The sequence below is a fragment of the Trichophyton benhamiae genome (assembly GCF_000151125.1).
Source record: "Trichophyton benhamiae CBS 112371 chromosome Unknown Abenha-G-c-321f20.f1, whole genome shotgun sequence".
NCBI lineage: Eukaryota > Fungi > Ascomycota > Eurotiomycetes > Onygenales > Arthrodermataceae > Trichophyton > Trichophyton benhamiae.
In genome coordinates, this window is record NW_003315088.1 from 193,435 (window position 1) to 210,634 (window position 17,200).

Genomic DNA, 17,200 nt, shown 5'->3' on the forward strand with positions numbered 1-17,200 from the left:
TTTATATACTACCTTGCCTTGGGGCCTTCTTTGCCCTGACAGCGCCAAGTAACGTGCCTAGCTTCCGCCATCCCTTCTTCTCCCGACTTCCAGCGGAAGAAGTAGTGGATTGGTCTGGAGTTGAAGCCCGGTCTCGTCCGGGAGAAGCGGTGCCGCGGACAGGGCTGGATTGTCTGCTGTTATGCCTGGGTGTCTGACCTTGTGAGGAGTGAAGATTGCTGTGATGAAGAGGATCATTCATCTCGTCGGGTGTTTCAAGGTCGGTCAGATCATGGATTGTTTGAACGGGTCGGTGGGGGTGGCTTTGAGGAGAAGATTCCTGGTTTGCGGAGCAAAGCATGCTGCATGACCTTGTATGTGTTGGTGTAGAGGGACCGCTGCCTTTACTGACGCCATCGTCAGAACAGCTTCGACGAGGGGACGGTTTCTGTATGGAAGACGATCGAGTATGGGGAGCTGTTGCACGTCGGCCCTTTTGGCGGATGCGAGATGTTAATGATGTTCGGGTATTAGTGCGGTTACTATTGCTGCGAGTAGGGGGGTCATCCGGTTGTGTTTCTCCAACGCCAGCGTTTGGAGGGCGCTCTGCGGCTACGACTGAGGATGGTGGGAGCTGACCGACGCTCAGGCCGTTGCTGGAAGAAGATTCAATATTACTTGTAACAAGTGGGTTCCCAGCCCAGCCTTCCTGAAACGCTACCCAGATCCCAGTAATCGTGATAAGCTGTCGGATCTTATCGTCGATTACAACCGGGCTCTGTCTCGTCGCGGTTTCGGCTGGAGCGGACTCTGGGCGTTGGTTTGTGTTGCGGTCGGCGTAAACAGATGAAAGTGACTCCTGGTCAAGTACTTCAATTCCAGTCCGACACAGCCAGCCTATAATCGGATGACGACGAGTCTGTGGATCGATAATGCTGAATGTAAGTCGTTTCCCTCCCTCTGGGCCTGGTGACTGTCGACCGGCCCCTTGAACCGAGGCACTGCGATTTCTCTTCCCACGAACAACCCAGCGCACGCATTTCTTAATTCCATGTTCATCCGTGGCAGTAAACTCGTAGCTACCATTAGGTAGAGATTCCGATATCCAGTATAGGCCATCGGCAAAGCAGATTTCTGCGGTTGGCTTCGATTTTGAATCATCCTTGCGAATTTGGGATATGGTTGCAATGGGTTCACGGTTCTCATTTGCTGAATCACCCTCAGGGCGCTGTTCCTCGTCACCAGCTCCAGATGGCCCGTAGGTATCACTTGGTAGTACTATTAGGTCGGATGTGCAAACTCGATCCCGTGCTGCAAAGGGACCGGATATTTTTCGTTGAGCACGCCCTTTGAAGAGCGAAGATGGAACAACATCGAGGACGGAGATGGGACGAGAAGTGTTTGAGACTTGTTGGAGTTGTAATAGTAGCCTGGGACGGATGCGTAGTCTTTTATGTCGAGTAGTTGGTGGAGGATGTGCGAAACGTAGTATAGTCTTAGACCGATGGACATGCTTCTTTGATGCGCCGTCAACAGAGCCATCTACGATCCCACATGCATCTGGACTATCCGAGCCTGATTCTATGTGCGCGACGGTTTCTTCCATGGCTGTGGGCTCTTGGAATATCACAGATCCTGATGGTACGATGCTCCGGTAAGTGTTGGTATTTTGGGCCATGGGTGTCTGGCCCTCGGATTTCGAGGTAGAGGACGGGGCAGAAGCCCCCTGCTTCGTCAGGGAGGCAAACCCGAGAGATAGAATCGATCTTGCAGACGGGAAGAAACTAGAAGAAGCTCCCTGCTGTGTCTCTGGAGAGGCCGAGTATTCGTGCCGATGCACGGCCGCAGCATCAGCGGTAATCCCCAGGTTGAGCTGCATATCTTGACGGCGAGAAGTATACGATCCTTCTGCAGCGCCTTTGTCCGACTGTCTCGTCTGTTTAGGGACACCCAGGATCCAAGTTCAAGCTGTGTCCGATGTTCTTGCTCTGCGTGCGAATATTCCCATTGGGCTTCTTTTCCTAGGAAGGTATAAGATCGCGTGTTGTTGTTTGCGAGATGTTGACCATAACCAACGAACGCTCTGCCAGCAGCGACAAGCTCGATGACCCGATGTCCGCCTGGATCACAGAGTAGAGCTAGAAGAAGAGATATATTCCAGGCTTGGTTTCCCTGCTATTGCATTTTTCTGTTGGTCACAGTAACTGCTCCCTATTCATAATTCCACATATATATTTCCGGCGACGTCGTGCATGTACACTCCGCTAACGGATGATTCAAAGCAGATCAACCCAGCCTCTTAGCTTCCGAAGCTATCAAGTTTAGTAGCTGGAGAATCACTTATATATATCAAAGGGCGTTCCTGTTTCAGAATGTCCACATGGGAACGGAGGTTTGTACCCGTCGCGAACCCGTCTTTGTACAACGCCCTCACCCCCCACGGCGAAACCAGGCGAGGTCTTGGTCTTATATAGTTAACTTATGTGATTAGTGAGGCCCCTGGTTCGGGATGATCAGTTCACCCTTCGAGAAAAAAGGGGAGGGGTCAGACGGAGGCAACAATGTTTTAAGACGAATGGAAATAGGGGAGCAAAGGAGGGCTGCATTGATCCCACCTTGACCCAAGGACAGGTCTCTATATAAGAAAAAGGCTGAAACATACATTACAGGCCTCACGGCCCGGTGCATCCATCCCTCGAATCCACCGGGGTCAACGACTTTGTTCCATCTCTCGGACAGGATGCAACATCTCCTACAGTGCCGTGCTCCGATCAGCCTCATAACTGGGAACTTATGCAGAAGATATACGAGATATGGCCCCTTTGAGTTCGTCCGGTGGCACTGCGTGATTCTCGCCTGAGGCCTGATGAGACATGAGACTCTCTGTACTCCGTCTCTGCACGTTAACCACGGATCAAAGCTTGCTTTTTGTCCAAGCAAAAACTCTTATTTCGTTCTCTCCCTTTTTTTTTTTTAACATTTAAGCCAATCATGAAGGCCCCGCCTCATCCCTGAGAGAGTTCCTCGGGTCTTGGTCGTTGCTGATCCTGAAAAACAGGCTGGACAGGCTGGCGGCCATGTGGACTGTCCGTTCGGATCCCTTAACACGCGACGTTCCGTCCAGTTGTACGGAGTACTCCATAGAGAATGACGGATTGTCATCGTTGTCGTCGTTGTCGTTGCTGCTGCTGCTTATTATATATAACTCACGTATATATAAGACATGAGTGGAACGACATCTCCACGGCTGGATGCATACTTCTGCAGACCCAGTGTCCAGCAGTCATTTTTTGGCCTGAGAAAAATCTCTCCGTCGAGTTAGCACGCAATCCACTCGATAAAATAATTCCATAACCTCGCAGGACCTAGAACTGGAAGCTCGAACGCCAAAAATTACGCTTTCATAGGTGGACTGCAAGATGTTCTCGGCGTTGCAATTACTTTCTCTTCTGCTCCACTGCGTCACTGGGTCGAGGAACTCGCCAAAGGTTGTCGGAGCCATTTGATCCAAATCCTCCGTTCGACAGCTTATCGGGGATCGGGCACACGACTTAGCCCGAAACAAGATGGTCTGTGTGAGCAGGCGGACGTCCGTCAAGACGATGCGGCAGGCAGAGAAAAGAAGATGAGACCTACGCGGTGCGGTGTGGTTGACTGTCATCGCAGGGGATCCTCGCTCTCGAGACTGCTGGCTGCCAGGGTCTTAAAGACGGTGTGCACACTGTAGCCGCAGGATCCGCCCGTCTGCTCTGCTCCCATCATACACACACTGGGACGCAAGTGTGGGTTCCAACAAGAAGCTCCGTTAGAGCCGGATAGCAAGCTCTCCGTGCATACGGGCGTAATTAACTGCACAAATCGGGCCCATGGCTTGTGCAGAGAGGACGGATTTTACTTCTTCGAGACGTTCCGCTCTTTCAACTGTTCCCTGCAACTATCTCTCAATAAAACAGCCACGCTCGCGGGGCTAGCTGTATCTAGTAACCGTTGCGCCTGCTCCATAATAGTGAAGAAATGGATCCGTCTTTGCTCGTTATCCTGAAGGTATTTAGAGTATTTAGAGTAAGGAGTACGGAATAAGGGGGAGGTAACTAAGTAATAATAATAAAAGGCGATATTGAAATTAACCAACCAATGCCACTGAAGATACAAGAAAAGGACCAATCAGAACTCGTGAAAATCAAAATATTAATCTGGGACTTGCAGTTTACGTCGAGCAAAGTATCAAAAACACCAACATCGACGGCTCAAGCCTGCTCGATAATCCACAGGTAGTTACATCAACCGAACTATCTGGCTGGGTATCGAGTACAACAGGCATAGTCCTCATCCCTTCTATGCAAATATAGAAAACTGCGATGCCCACATCTCGGAAGATGGCGAGCGCCGTCGACCGCATTGGCATGCTTGACCAGCCAATCTACACTTTGACGAAATGCTTCTGCCTGTGGAAGGCCGTCTTATTGCTTATTGTCCTCGCTAGCCCAGGGCCGGGATACGACACGTCAACGGCTTTGCTTCTCTCGTCCGACGGAGAAGGTCCCGGTAATCCGGGAACCGGCAGCATGGCATGGCTAATATCGCACATTGGTCTCCGGCTAGCGAGATGGGACTCTATCTACTTCTTGAAGATCGCACAGAGGGGATATTTGTTCGAGCAAGAATGGGCGTTTGGATATGGATATACAAAGTTTCTATCATTCCTTCTTCCTGGTAAGTCGGAGTTATGGACATGTTTAAAACGTGGGCCTGTTGGTACTGATTGAATACGTAGAATCGCTAAGGAGCCTGCAGAACCTTGCTGTGACTGGAGTGCTTCTTTCGAATCTCTGCCATTATCTATCAGTCTTGGTGCTCTACAGGCTCTCCCAAGCTACATTTAACAGTAGCAGGAAGAATTACAATGTAGTCCCATTTTTGGCAGCCGCACTGCATATCGTGACTCCTGCCGGAGCATTCATATCTGCACCCAACGGAGAAGCTGTATTTTCGTTTCTCAATTTCTTCGGTTACTATGTCTTTATTACGGCACTCAATGATGAGCGTCAAGGCAGTTATTTTCTGAGAGACCTGAAGTTCCTCTCTGCTGGCGCATTTTTTGCTGCTGCCACCACTGTTCGAAGCAATGGTTTGCTCAGTGGCCTGCTATTTGTCTATGATGCAGTGTCTGGACTGCATCAAATAATTATCCATGGCCCGTCGTGGCATATTATACGGCGTCTGTCTACGGTATGTGCTGGTGGCAGCCTGATTCTGATAGGAATTGTTGGGCCGCAATATGTTGCATATAAGGACTTCTGCCTGGCTGAGAACCCGCGTCCATGGTGCAATCGTCTATTTCCAAGTATCTATGCATGGGTTCAATCATATTACTGGTAAGTTGTCCCTTGCTCAACCTGACACTCTGTGCGCGCGTCTTTATGCATATTCGGGAGTTGGACTGCTAACCGTTATCCCTTCAGGAACGTGGGCTTTTTAAGGTATTGGACCTTCTCGAATATTCCGCTGCTCTGTATAGCAGCTCCTATGATAACTATACTTGTTTATTCAGGTTTACAAGTATGGGCAACCCTCCTGCCGATGCTCCCTACTAAGGAAGATGGTACGGCCGGATACAGTGTGAAATACCAGGCCAGGCTTGCTCTTCCTCAAGTGGTGCTCGCTACTTTAGCAGTGACTCACTATCACATCCAGATTGTGAACCGGATATCATCAGGCTACCCATTGTGGTACTGGTTCCTGGCATCGAGCCTGGTGACAGAGAATAGCAGTAAATCCTCTTTGACGCCACCCTTGATCAGCTCTCACGTAATCACGCGTGTGATCGTGATGTATGCGCTGATCCAGGGCTGTCTGTTCGCCTCCTTTCTTCCTCCGGCTTGAGCAGCCCAGGCAACCAGAGCTGACGAACGCTTTTTCCGAACCCCGGATGGAGCCATGTAACTACCTAACCTTTACCTAGTTATCCCTCTTGTAGCGGCGTAGATTACTTCTGCCTGGCCACCTCGCCAGGCCGACTGTCCATATAACTCACTTCTTCTTCTTCTCCCTCCCTCTGCCCCCCTTAATTCTACTCTTATATACTCCGTACTTCCCCCCTATTCTCTCAGTTTGATATCTGTTGAGCCTCCTCCGCTTAAGATAGTTATTATGTCATCTTGTCTTGGCGCCTCCAACAACAAAAAAGCTTCCAAAAGTTGTTTTCGCTGCGACCTTTAGAGCTTTAACGAACTACAAAACATCGCCACAAGGTCGATTTTGTGAGGCGGATGAGCTTCGCACCTCCTAAAGCTGATAGCTTCGTTTTGCAGGCTGCATCTGCTGCTTGACGCTGCTGCCGTGGACGAACCATAACCATTGTCCTTGCTGGGTTTGTTGTCACCAACAAGTTGCACACGACCCTTGGTAACTAACAAGTTACTCCGTACCTGACTCGGCACCAGAAGCAGTACATGCCAAATGCTCACGGAGGCTGCAATTTAATTGAAGCTATCAAACTGTGAATAATCGAGCAACCCGGTTAGGGGAGTGAGTAAGAATTCCTTTATAAACCCTTTCCTGGAAATCTCATAGCTCTAGAATGACTTATTTTGATGGATCCTGGGTTTCTGACGCGGCTTTACAATTTAGCACCCTCACCACCGATACCCTCTCTAATACGTTCTACATGCTCGATAGACACGCCCTTGGAAAATGAATACCGATCGATTCCCGGACGTGTTGACGGCTAGCTTGGCTGTCGTTGGTAATGAGTTCTCACGGGCCACCTCTCCCGGTGGAGAATCAGCACAGCTTAACGGCGCCGTTCCAGAAGATGACCGCTCCAAAAAGGCTCGTAGCCGGCCACGAACATATCCATACTTCGAACACTCCCCGTACGAGCTAGAGGATGATACGTTACGGCAGAATAACTTTGAGGAGATCCTCAAGCACCTCTACGTGGCCATCGAGTCTGGAGACTTCAACTCCGGGGCGGTCCACTGGACTCGAGAACTTCGAGGTTGGCTATCTCTGAAGTTCGATCCAACAAGAGAACAGCGGACAAAGCTAGTGAAGCTTTACTACGAGCTTGCCCTTGCTCCCGGTATCGAGCCGGCTGTTGCAGAACGCTTTTCTAGCATGTTCATGGTGCTTACCAAGTAAGTACCAACCCTACCTATCCGACTAGCTATAACCTCTGCTTACACTTTTTGATTTTTAAGGAGAAAACATTACCTTCGGCCGACCAAGGACTTGATTCTTGACTGGAAACCGCTGTACAGAGAGTTGAAAGTGTTCGTGCTTCCTTCAGAGGCGGGACTCGTACACTCAATGAGCAACAAACGCAATATCAAGACTTTGATAAAACTTTGTTCCTTTGCACAGTTCTATTTTGACCCCCTTGAGCTTCCCAACATGCTTCAAGAGTTTCTCCCCTATTTCACAACCTCATTTACCGAAGGAGCCTTTATTGTAGTAGGGCTCATGAACTTGTTCGTTTCCACAGCACCAGCGCCTCCAGAAAGGCTCGATTTACTCCCACAACACTACCTCCCAACATATTTCCACCTTTGGTCCCTGGTAAACCGCTCTAGGACATTTGATATGAGTTTCCTAGATATTCTATCTCGATTAGCTCGCGATTCACTCCCTGCTAAACATATTCCATTTTCTGAATTCGGAATTTTCACTGAGGAACAAACTTCCCTTATTTTCACTGCTATTCTGAGGCTGCTTGAAATTCCAGTCGGACAGGCAACGTCTTCCTACAGCGAGGTAGTTGACGTGTCTGCTGGATTGGCCATAATGCTTGATCGGGATTCAAGAAACCATCCAGTCACACATGACATTGCTAGATGGACTGTCATGTCTCTCTCTCCAGCCTGTGCAGAGTCCAAAGACTCGCTACTTAGCCGGTTAGAGGGCCTGATACAAGCTGTGGAAACATTTTTCCACCCTTCAAATTCAGGATCATGGACAAGGACCCTCTCAGAGCTGGTTAACTACCTTGCAGACTTTTTTGTCATGCGTTGGAACCGGGAACGAAACGGGGAAATGGAAGTTCCCCCAGAGAGACGGTTGAATGATGCAGTTAAACGCCGATTTGTATTATGCCTGCGAGATGTGATATTCATGGGTATCTATGCTAAAAGTGGAACGGCCATGAACTTCTCTCTCTCGACCCTTCAATCCTTGGCATACCTAGAGCCAAACCTCATTCTACCGGGAGCTTTGCAACGAATCTACCCATCTATGCAAGGCCTAGTAGAGGTCCACAGAACTGCGTCCTCTCTCCGTTCCTTGCAGGTCTTGTCAAGAATCATGGTGCGGACAAAAGGGTTCCGCTGCCATATTACCACCTTGCTAGGTTTGGCTTTACCTGGAATTGACGCAAATGATTTGGGCAAATCACTGCATTCCCTTGCATTTATCCAGTCTGTGTGTTATAATATACCCTTTGAGGACCTCACGAAGGGCCGTGATGATGTTAATGGGAACATGCTTGCCGTGGAATGGGTTACTGGAGAGTTAGAACGCATGGAAGAGCAAGGTGCCTCTGTTGAAATGAACTACGACACCGAGCTCTCTGACGAAGATGAAGAAAAGATATTACGTTCTTCCACCACGGAATTTAGCGAGTTTCTCATCTCGTTCCTTGGCCGTGTTTTCACGCTGCTAGAGAACTTGCCTGATGCAGCGCGAGTACGGAGCGGTTCCCCTGAAGAGAACGTCCTCAACACCTTGCCCGCCACTTTCCTGCCTCTTCTCTCCACCCTTTCTCCAGAGTTATATGACATAGCTCTGAATAAAATCGTGAACTTTGTTTCTGATCGGGTTATTCACCAAGCACGAGATGCAATGGCTTTCATTTGCAATTCTCTTTGCAAGGTCAACCCGGAAAAAGCACTAAAGCGCTTCATTCCTTTACTCATTCGAAATATCCGCACCGAAATTGATGAAAATGGTGCAGCATCTACAAGAACAACAGGAACTGATGTTTTGCCCCGTGATCGGGGGCTGGTATGGAACATCAGTATGCTGAGCATGTGTGTAGTCCATGTCGGGGAAGCCATTTTGAAATATAAACAAGACCTCCTCGACATCGCACTGTACATGCAGCGAAAGTGCAAGGGTATCCCTACCATTCATATTTCGAACTTTATTCACCATCTTCTCCTGAACCTTACCATGACTACCATTGTGGACTATAGTATGTACGAACCACATCTATACCCTAAAGGCATTCAGGTTGAGCAATGGGGCCAGAAACAAGATCTAAGCAATCTTAGCGTCAATTGGCATGTTCCACAACGAGAAGAAATAGAGTTCGCTGTTGAACTATTTACATCTCAGGTGGAAGCCGCATTGTCTTCCTTAACATCCCTGATAAGTGACACACCAAGCATCAAGCGTGATGGCAGTGGCAAAGATTGGTCAGATGAAGTGACGAGGAATATAGTGCTACTCAGGCTAATCATAGCTGGAGTATCGGCATTATTTGATAATAGGGCAGCTTCGAAATGCCGTGAAAGCGAGGTTCCTGCCCAGGGTGGTGCATACGTTTCCCGAGATGATAATATGGCCACCAAGGGTGAAGAGGCAGCTGATGACACCGACTCCTCCTTGGACATTTCTGAGGAATCTGCTATCCGGCCTTCTTATCAGTATCCAGCTGGATATCTTTTAACAGAGGATGACCCTCTCTACACTGCCATTCACGAAATTAGGGAACGAATTGGCCATGTTCTACATAATGTTCACAGATTCTTAGTTGATAAGCAAGAGGATGATGTAGCCTGCTTCTCCTCACTATACACTGCTTATCGATGCTGGTTCATCGACGTTGGTATTGAGCGGTCTGCTCACCTGCTGGACCGTGTTTCAAAACTATACGGCGCTGATATTCACCCGTACAAAATGAGCGGCATAAGGAAGGATTACCCTCGCCCATTACTTGTACGACGGGCATATGTGTATCATCTGCAACGGCTGCGTCACAATGCAGCTCCTAGACCCCGGTCAAAGCTGGATACTGTCCTTCTACTTGACTTAGCCGAGTCTAGTGTATCGATATACACTGATATTAGACGAAATGCCCAGTCAGCTTCGGAATCAGCACTTCGCTCTATCTGGGGCTCACGAGTTCTTCTGATTCGACCACTGATCAAGGCCTACCAGATGGCTCTGAAAGCCAATGAAATCCCCCGTATTCAGGGTGCGATTTATTCTTTAATGTATAGCAGTTTGGCCAAGCCAGTGGGCCGTCACTGGAAGTATACCCCTGCTCTCATAAGGGCATTCCTTGACACCACCGCTGTCGACAAACCATCCATCCAAAAGCTGTGCAGTGGTTCGCTCTTCCAAATAGTGGAGTACGGACATACGACAAATAGGATGGCTATTCTTGACCAAGATATCATCCGAGCGATTGTCCCCACTGATGAAATTATGGCGTCCCAGATTGAAGCAAAACGGAAATCCCTTGAGAAGAAGTGGCATTCTGTTGAGAAGAGAAAGCTTGAAATGGCAGAAGAACTCGTTGAGTTGGCCAAAGCATCGCACTGGAAGAAGACAATTCGAACGTCTGCAATTGCCTTTACCTTGGGGCTACGTTTTGATCACATCGCCAGTGAAAATTTAATTGAGCTTATCATTAAAGGCTCCGTGGACTCTCACCCAGGCCTGCGTTGGATGTATGCTCAGTCGTTGACTGCACTTTTCACCATCATTGAGATCAGGGCCATTTGCCATCATAATTACAGAGACTACATCCTCGGGAATTATTGCCTCCCATCTAAAATACAAGTCCCGACGAACCCTGAAGATCCCAATTGGACGGCTTCCTACCTTGCAAGCTTCGCAAATCCCGAAGCGGAGTATTATATCGACCATGACCACCCTGGGTTCTTAGTCTGGAATAAGACAATGCCGGCGTACAAAGCCAATGTCGAAACTGATATTGTTTTTGACTCACTTGAATGGGACATCCGCAAATTCATGGGAAAGCTCTTCACCCGGGAGTGGATTTCGACTTACTTCACATATCTTAAACAAGAACCCAGAGATGCCTCAACTGATAAGTTCCGGATGTCGACTTCTTCCCTGCTAGTATACATATTCCAACTTTTGCTGCGCGATGAACTCACTGCAGTTACCTTCCAGGAGATTAAGAAGGAAATAGAGATCGTCTATGAAGATGGCAGTGACAAACATCAACATCGTGCCACAGCCGAAATATTGGCTGGCCTTGTATGCTCGGCGACTGATATCAAAGTCCAGAAGCGTACAGAGATATGGGAATATGCCTTTGGTTTCTTCCAAAAGATATTTTCTGACGCACTTACTCCAGAAAATTCTGACTATTGGTCCAGCTGCCTTCGAATGATTATGCAATGCAGGGACCCTCGCCGCTCCTGGCCTTTGGTAGATTGGCTATCTAGTTTCCGCCTGGATATGACTTCCAATGCTGCCTTCAAGGAGAGTTCGAAAATCAACTTACTCCAACGATGCATCGTGGATTCCGGTTGGCATTTCCAACTCGAAAAGCCCATTCTCAGGGACTTTTTAGCTCATCTTGACCATCCGTACAAAGGAGTCCGTGAAGCAATGGGCAATACGCTTGCTTGTATCTACCGGACACGATACCACGAGTCCTATGCAAGCGTTGACCAGTTGATTGAACACCAAAAGAAAACTTCATCAACCGGTAGTCGTGCCTATAAACCGACCGATGAGTTCGTGGCCACGATGACCGAAGTCTTTGATAGGATTGAACAGTGGCGGCACCAGAGGAAGCCTGGCCAACAAACTCCCTCCTCCTATACATCCGGCTGTAAAACTGTTTTGCTATGGCTTGATTCGACATTGTACTCTTACGAATGCACTCAGCTCGTGCAATTTTTCCCAGACTTGTTCACAGAGCAACTCCTACATATGATGGACGTTAAAGAAGACCCTGAGCTGCAATCACTGGCATACCACGTCTTCCGCCATCTTCCAAACATTCCACATCCTAGTGGTGAAGATACCGACTTCATCAATTCTCTTATCCGAATTGGCCGAACCTCTCCGTCGTGGCATCAACGTCTCCGTGTCATGATCAACATGCAGATCATATATTTTAGGAGATTGTTCTTGTTATCCAAGACCGATCGTGAGAACCTTTTTGAATGTGTTGCCAGTATGCTTTCCGACACACAGCATGAAGTTAGGGCAGGGGCATCTGCAACACTCTCTGGCATGGTCCGATGCTCACCTGTGGCTCTGCGGCAAGATATGGTCATGAAACTGCTTGACCGGTTCACAACTTCTCTTATTCAGCATCCCTTACCCAAGAAGCGGAGAATAATCTCATCAGGATTCTCCTCCGCTACATCTACTGGTGCAAATACTCCTACTCCGGAACATACCAAACTTATCATCACACGCCATGCTGCTGTTCTAGGTGTAGGAGCTCTGATTCAAGCCTTCCCATACACCAGTCCCCCACCAAGCTGGATGCCTGATGCATTGACAACTCTTAGCACGAAGGCTGGTGGAGACCCTGGCGTTGTTGGACAAAGTGTGAAAACGATAATCAGTGACTTCAAAAAGACTAGGCAGGATACATGGCATATAGATGTCAAGGTAAGTCTATGAAAACTCGATTCAAGCTCGGGATTTGATACTAATAGGTTTTGATTGTTAGTCCTTTAAACCAGACCAGATTGAAGATTTGGCTGGAGTGTTGTGGAAAAGTTATTTTGCTTAAGGTAAAAAAATCTTACTGCCGAAAGAGGCCAAGGGTGGAACACTCTTGCAATTGTGTTTCTTGTTCTACTAGGTGGGAAAGAAGGGATTGAACCTTGTATTGATTGCTTTACGCATGGATCTGGATGTCTATGAGTCATGGGATGGTGATGTTGGGCAATGATTAACTGTTGTATATCCATACAAAACCTACAATAAAGTAAAAAAGTACCTTGAGCATAATCCAGTTAAGTGATCTCCCATTTCGTCAACCACTTGAGTAAATCTCTCGCAGCTTGACTGCCGGCACGACACGGTCTAAGAGTTATTACAAGCATTAACTCCTAGTACTTCATGCTAGGTATGTGTATCGTACCTTCAACCAAATTAAACACATTCCATCCGCTCGAAAACCGCTGGTTGCTCCACGACAATTGTCATTCCAGGTCGAATGTCACCGCCAGCCTCCACGACTCCCATTATTCCAGCCTTGCGTTCAACAATAGTTCGGTTAGCGTCTCGGACAATGAAATGCTCCTTCAATCCACTTCTGAACTTGTCAATTTGCGGACACGGATTTCTCAGCCCAGTCACTGTAACCACTGGACAATCCACAGCCGGTGATTTCTGGTCCACGAAACGGAGCTTTGTTCCCTTGCTGAGAGCTAGAAGGTCTATTCCCTCCGTAGTAATGTTTTCACCAAGCTGACCTGGGTTGACACTGACAGCTTTGAGCACCTCATATGGCATAAGATGGACCTGGCGCAGGTTCTGTGGTGGGGGATTGATATGAAGCCTAGAAAGATGTTGTACGTGTGCACCGGAGTGTGCATCACCCTTGACTCCCACATTTTCAACTAGGGTGATGTTCGGTACAGTCGATTTAGAGAAATCATGGCTTCCCGAGGCAGAGACGCTGAGAACAGACATGATGAGATGCTCGTTATCTTCCTTTAGTGTGCACAACTAGGATTCTCGACGGCCATGCTGCCCTTGACAGGGCTGGGGAGGGGGTATATATACACGCACCCCTCACCATGTTTATTCAACACCACAGCACGGAGGGCTTCCATGCCATCCGGCCTCGCGCTGCCAATCGACCAAAGGCGATTTTCGTATTTTTCGAACAATAATTTGACTTTCAAAGCTTAACTTTAAAGCATTATCTAATCATTACTTAGTCATGTTATAGTCATCATACACGTGATATCCAAATCTGGTAGGCAGAACGTTTAGCTCGCAAACAGCGACAAGCCGGGTTGTTTTGAAGTCATCCATCCATCTCTACTTGCATTACGCTCTTTTGTCTTTGCTTCTGTAGAGAAGCACTGTTTAATAACTTGGGCTAAGCTACTGGACAGGGCGTAGAGCCCCCCGCTGGCCGTCACGATGAGCCCGACTCAGGACACCCTCTTCCGCTCGGCGGATATGAGCTTGACCCAGCTCTATATCGCCAATGAAATCGGCCGTGAAGTCGTCAGCGCTCTGGGTGAGCTTGGGCAGGTTCAGTTCCGAGATGTGAGGATGCAAAACCTTTGTTATTCTGGTATATTTTGATGGTATGGTGGTGCTGACGTGGGTGGATTGTGGATAGCTGAACGAAGAGACCACCGCATTCCAAAAGACCTTTACCAACGAGATTCGACGATTGGACAATGTGGAAAGACAGCTTCGTACGTGTGATCTTTGTGGTGGTCAGCATATACGTACAAGGCCTCTAACAATAGACTTTCGCTAGGATACTTCCATGCGCAGATGGAGAAGGCCGACATCGAAATGCGTCCATCTGAGGAGTTCTCCAACAATCTAGCTGCTCCCATGGCCTCCGAGATTGATGAGCTTGCTGAGAGAAGTGAGAGCCTTGAACAGCGTGTTTCATCGCTGAATGAGAGTTATGAAGCTTTGAAGAGGCGTGAGGTTGAGCTCATTGAGCGACGTTGGGTGCTCAGAGAAGCAGGCGGATTCTTCGATCGGGTATTTACCTTGATATACAGATTCTCTACTTCATGGTTATGATATACTAATCAATTATATAGGCACATGGACAAACCGACGAAATTAGACAGTCCTTCGATAACGATGAAGCTCCCCTCTTGAGAGACATTGAACAGCAGCCACCCAGAGGTCAGAATGGTGATGCTCACCAGTCATCGTTCTCTGTCATGGATATTGGCTTTGTTGCTGGTGTTATCCCTCGGGATCGTATTGGAGCCTTTGAGAGGATTCTCTGGCGTACTCTCCGTGGCAACCTCTACATGAACCAATCTGAAATCCCAGATCCCATCGTCGACCCAGCCACCAACGAGGAAATCCATAAGAACGTCTTCGTTATCTTCGCTCACGGAAAGGAAATCATCTCTAAGATTAGAAAGATTTCGGAATCTCTAGGCGCCAACTTGCATGCCGTGGATGAAAATAGTGAACTTCGAAGGGATCAGATCCATGATGTCAACACTCGCTTGACGGACGTTGGCAACGTCCTACGCAACACCAAGAATGCACTCGATGCTGAGTTGACACAAATCGCTCGCTCTCTTGCTGCTTGGATGATTATCGTCAAGAAGGAGAAGGCAGTGTACCACGCACTCAACAAGTTCTCCTACGATCAAGCTCGTAAAACATTGATTGCGGAAGCATGGTGCCCGACAAACTCGCTTGGCCTCATCAAGTCAACTCTACAGGACGTCAACGACCGTGCTGGCCTCTCAGTTCCCACCATTGTCAACCAGATCCGTACCAATAAGACGCCACCCACTTACATGAAGACCAACAAGTTTACTCAGTCGTTCCAACTTATCGTCGATGCATACGGTACCTCCAAGTATCAAGAAGTCAACCCTGGTCTCCCTACTATCGTCACTTTCCCATTCTTCTTCGCCGTTATGTTTGGTGACTTCGGCCATGCTATGCTTATGACAATGCTCGCTATCACCCTAATTCTGTTCGAGAGAAAGCTCGGAAAGACCAAACTTGATGAGCTGAGCTCCATGGCATTCTCTGGCAGATATATCATGTTGATGATGGGAATCTTTGCTATGTACACTGGATTGATTTACAACGATATATTTTCCAAGTCAATGGACCTCTTCCAGAGTGCCTGGTCTTGGCCAGAGGACTTTAACGAGAATGAAACGGTTTTTGCTGAGCTCAAAGGCTCTTACAGATATCCATTTGGCTTGGATTGGGGATGGCACGGTGCAGACAACAACCTGCTCTTCACCAACAGTTACAAGATGAAACTGAGTATCATTCTCGGTTGGTCACATGTAAGTGTCGTCTCTGTTTCCTTCTTGCAGCTGTTTCGAAGTTTCTAACGCTATTATCAGATGACATACTCCCTCTGCCAGTCCTTTGTCAATGCCCGCCACTTCAAGAAACCCATTGAGATCTGGGGAAATTTCGTTCCTGGAATGATTTTCTTCCAGTCCATCTTTGGATACCTTGTCTTTACCATCATTTACAAGTGGTCTGTTGACTGGAATGGCCTCGGTCTGCCAGCTCCCGGACTTTTGAACATGCTTATTTTCATGTTCCTACAGCCTGGCCGTGTTGATGATGAGCTCTACCCTGGCCAGGCTACTGTTCAAAAGATTCTACTCTTTGTAGCTCTTATCCAAGTCCCAATACTCCTCCTTCTCAAGCCTCTTTATCTCCGCTGGGAACACAACCGTGCCCGTGCCCTTGGCTATAGGGGCTTGAACGAAGCTGCTCACACTAGTGCTGTGGATGATGATGATGAACATCAAAATCTGATCTCTGGTCAACGCGACAGCATGGGTGATGGAGAAGAAGGTATTGGAATGGTTACTCAGGACATGGGTGAAGGTGAAGAACATCATGAGTTCGAATTTTCAGAAGAGATGATTCATCAAGTCATCCATACCATTGGTATGTACTTCCCTCACATTTCTGTTTACCAATTTGGCTGCACTTTCCATATTGCGAGGCAGCTGCTGACCTGATAATATTAGAATTCTGTCTTAACTGTGTATCTCACACTGCCTCCTACCTCCGTCTCTGGGCTCTTTCTCTTGCCCATCAACAGCTTTCCTCCGTCCTTTGGAGCATGACTCTCGGCAACGCTTTCCTCCAAACCTCGCCAACCCTCCGAGTGATCATGACTGTCATTACGTTCTACCTTTGGTTCGTGCTTACTATCTCCATTCTCTGTGTGATGGAAGGAACCAGTGCTATGCTTCACTCCCTCCGTCTCCACTGGGTCGAAGCAATGAGCAAACATTTCATTGGTGACGGTATACCATTCACACCTTTCAGCTTCGAAGCTATTCTGCAAGAGGATCCGGTAGACTAATGTCGTGTATTCTTGTCCTTTCATTTTGTATCTTATTTCCGGTTTTCTTGTCTTCAACATATTGCCAGCTATCTATAATCACGTCTTTCTTTTGGAAGAACTAGCATTTTCCTTGCGATCCCTACAGTGCGATGTACTATATACACGTCTGCCACACTATATATCCCCCTTAAATATATTTCAACTGCTTGAAGCTATCTA

At 47.9% G+C, this 17,200-nt stretch overlaps 5 protein-coding genes across 5 annotated transcripts; 3 read left to right on the forward strand and 2 right to left on the reverse strand.

Moving 5' to 3' along the window:
* Nucleotide 1: 1 nt before the first annotated feature.
* ARB_02313 (uncharacterized protein) lies at nucleotides 2-1,858 on the reverse strand (the record flags this gene model as incomplete). Its single annotated transcript, XM_003011417.1, has 1 exon — nucleotides 2-1,858. The coding sequence occupies one exon, from the start codon at nucleotides 1,856-1,858 to the stop codon at nucleotides 2-4; it is 1,857 nt and encodes a 618-aa protein (XP_003011463.1).
* A 2,497-nt stretch (nucleotides 1,859-4,355) lies between these two features.
* Nucleotides 4,356-5,573, forward strand: ARB_02314 (DUF409 domain protein; the record flags this gene model as incomplete). The annotated part of the gene is made up of 3 exons (XM_003011418.1): nucleotides 4,356-4,692; nucleotides 4,889-5,354; nucleotides 5,498-5,573. 3 exons carry the CDS (start codon nucleotides 4,356-4,358, stop codon nucleotides 5,571-5,573), a joined length of 879 nt encoding a protein of 292 aa, XP_003011464.1.
* A 1,099-nt stretch (nucleotides 5,574-6,672) lies between these two features.
* Nucleotides 6,673-12,871, forward strand: ARB_02315 (uncharacterized protein; the record flags this gene model as incomplete). The annotated part of the gene is made up of 3 exons (XM_003011419.1): nucleotides 6,673-7,118; nucleotides 7,182-12,585; nucleotides 12,782-12,871. The coding sequence occupies 3 exons, from the start codon at nucleotides 6,673-6,675 to the stop codon at nucleotides 12,869-12,871; spliced, it is 5,940 nt and encodes a 1,979-aa protein (XP_003011465.1).
* Nucleotides 12,872-13,074: 203 nt separating this feature from the next.
* ARB_02316 (uncharacterized protein) lies at nucleotides 13,075-13,617 on the reverse strand (the record flags this gene model as incomplete). Its single annotated transcript, XM_003011420.1, has 1 exon — nucleotides 13,075-13,617. The coding sequence occupies one exon, from the start codon at nucleotides 13,615-13,617 to the stop codon at nucleotides 13,075-13,077; it is 543 nt and encodes a 180-aa protein (XP_003011466.1).
* A 459-nt stretch (nucleotides 13,618-14,076) lies between these two features.
* On the forward strand, nucleotides 14,077-16,999 carry ARB_02317 (uncharacterized protein; the record flags this gene model as incomplete). The annotated part of the gene is made up of 6 exons (XM_003011421.1): nucleotides 14,077-14,205; nucleotides 14,282-14,360; nucleotides 14,426-14,661; nucleotides 14,724-15,953; nucleotides 16,014-16,575; nucleotides 16,638-16,999. The coding sequence occupies 6 exons, from the start codon at nucleotides 14,077-14,079 to the stop codon at nucleotides 16,997-16,999; spliced, it is 2,598 nt and encodes an 865-aa protein (XP_003011467.1).
* Between the last annotated feature and the right edge of the window lie 201 nt (nucleotides 17,000-17,200).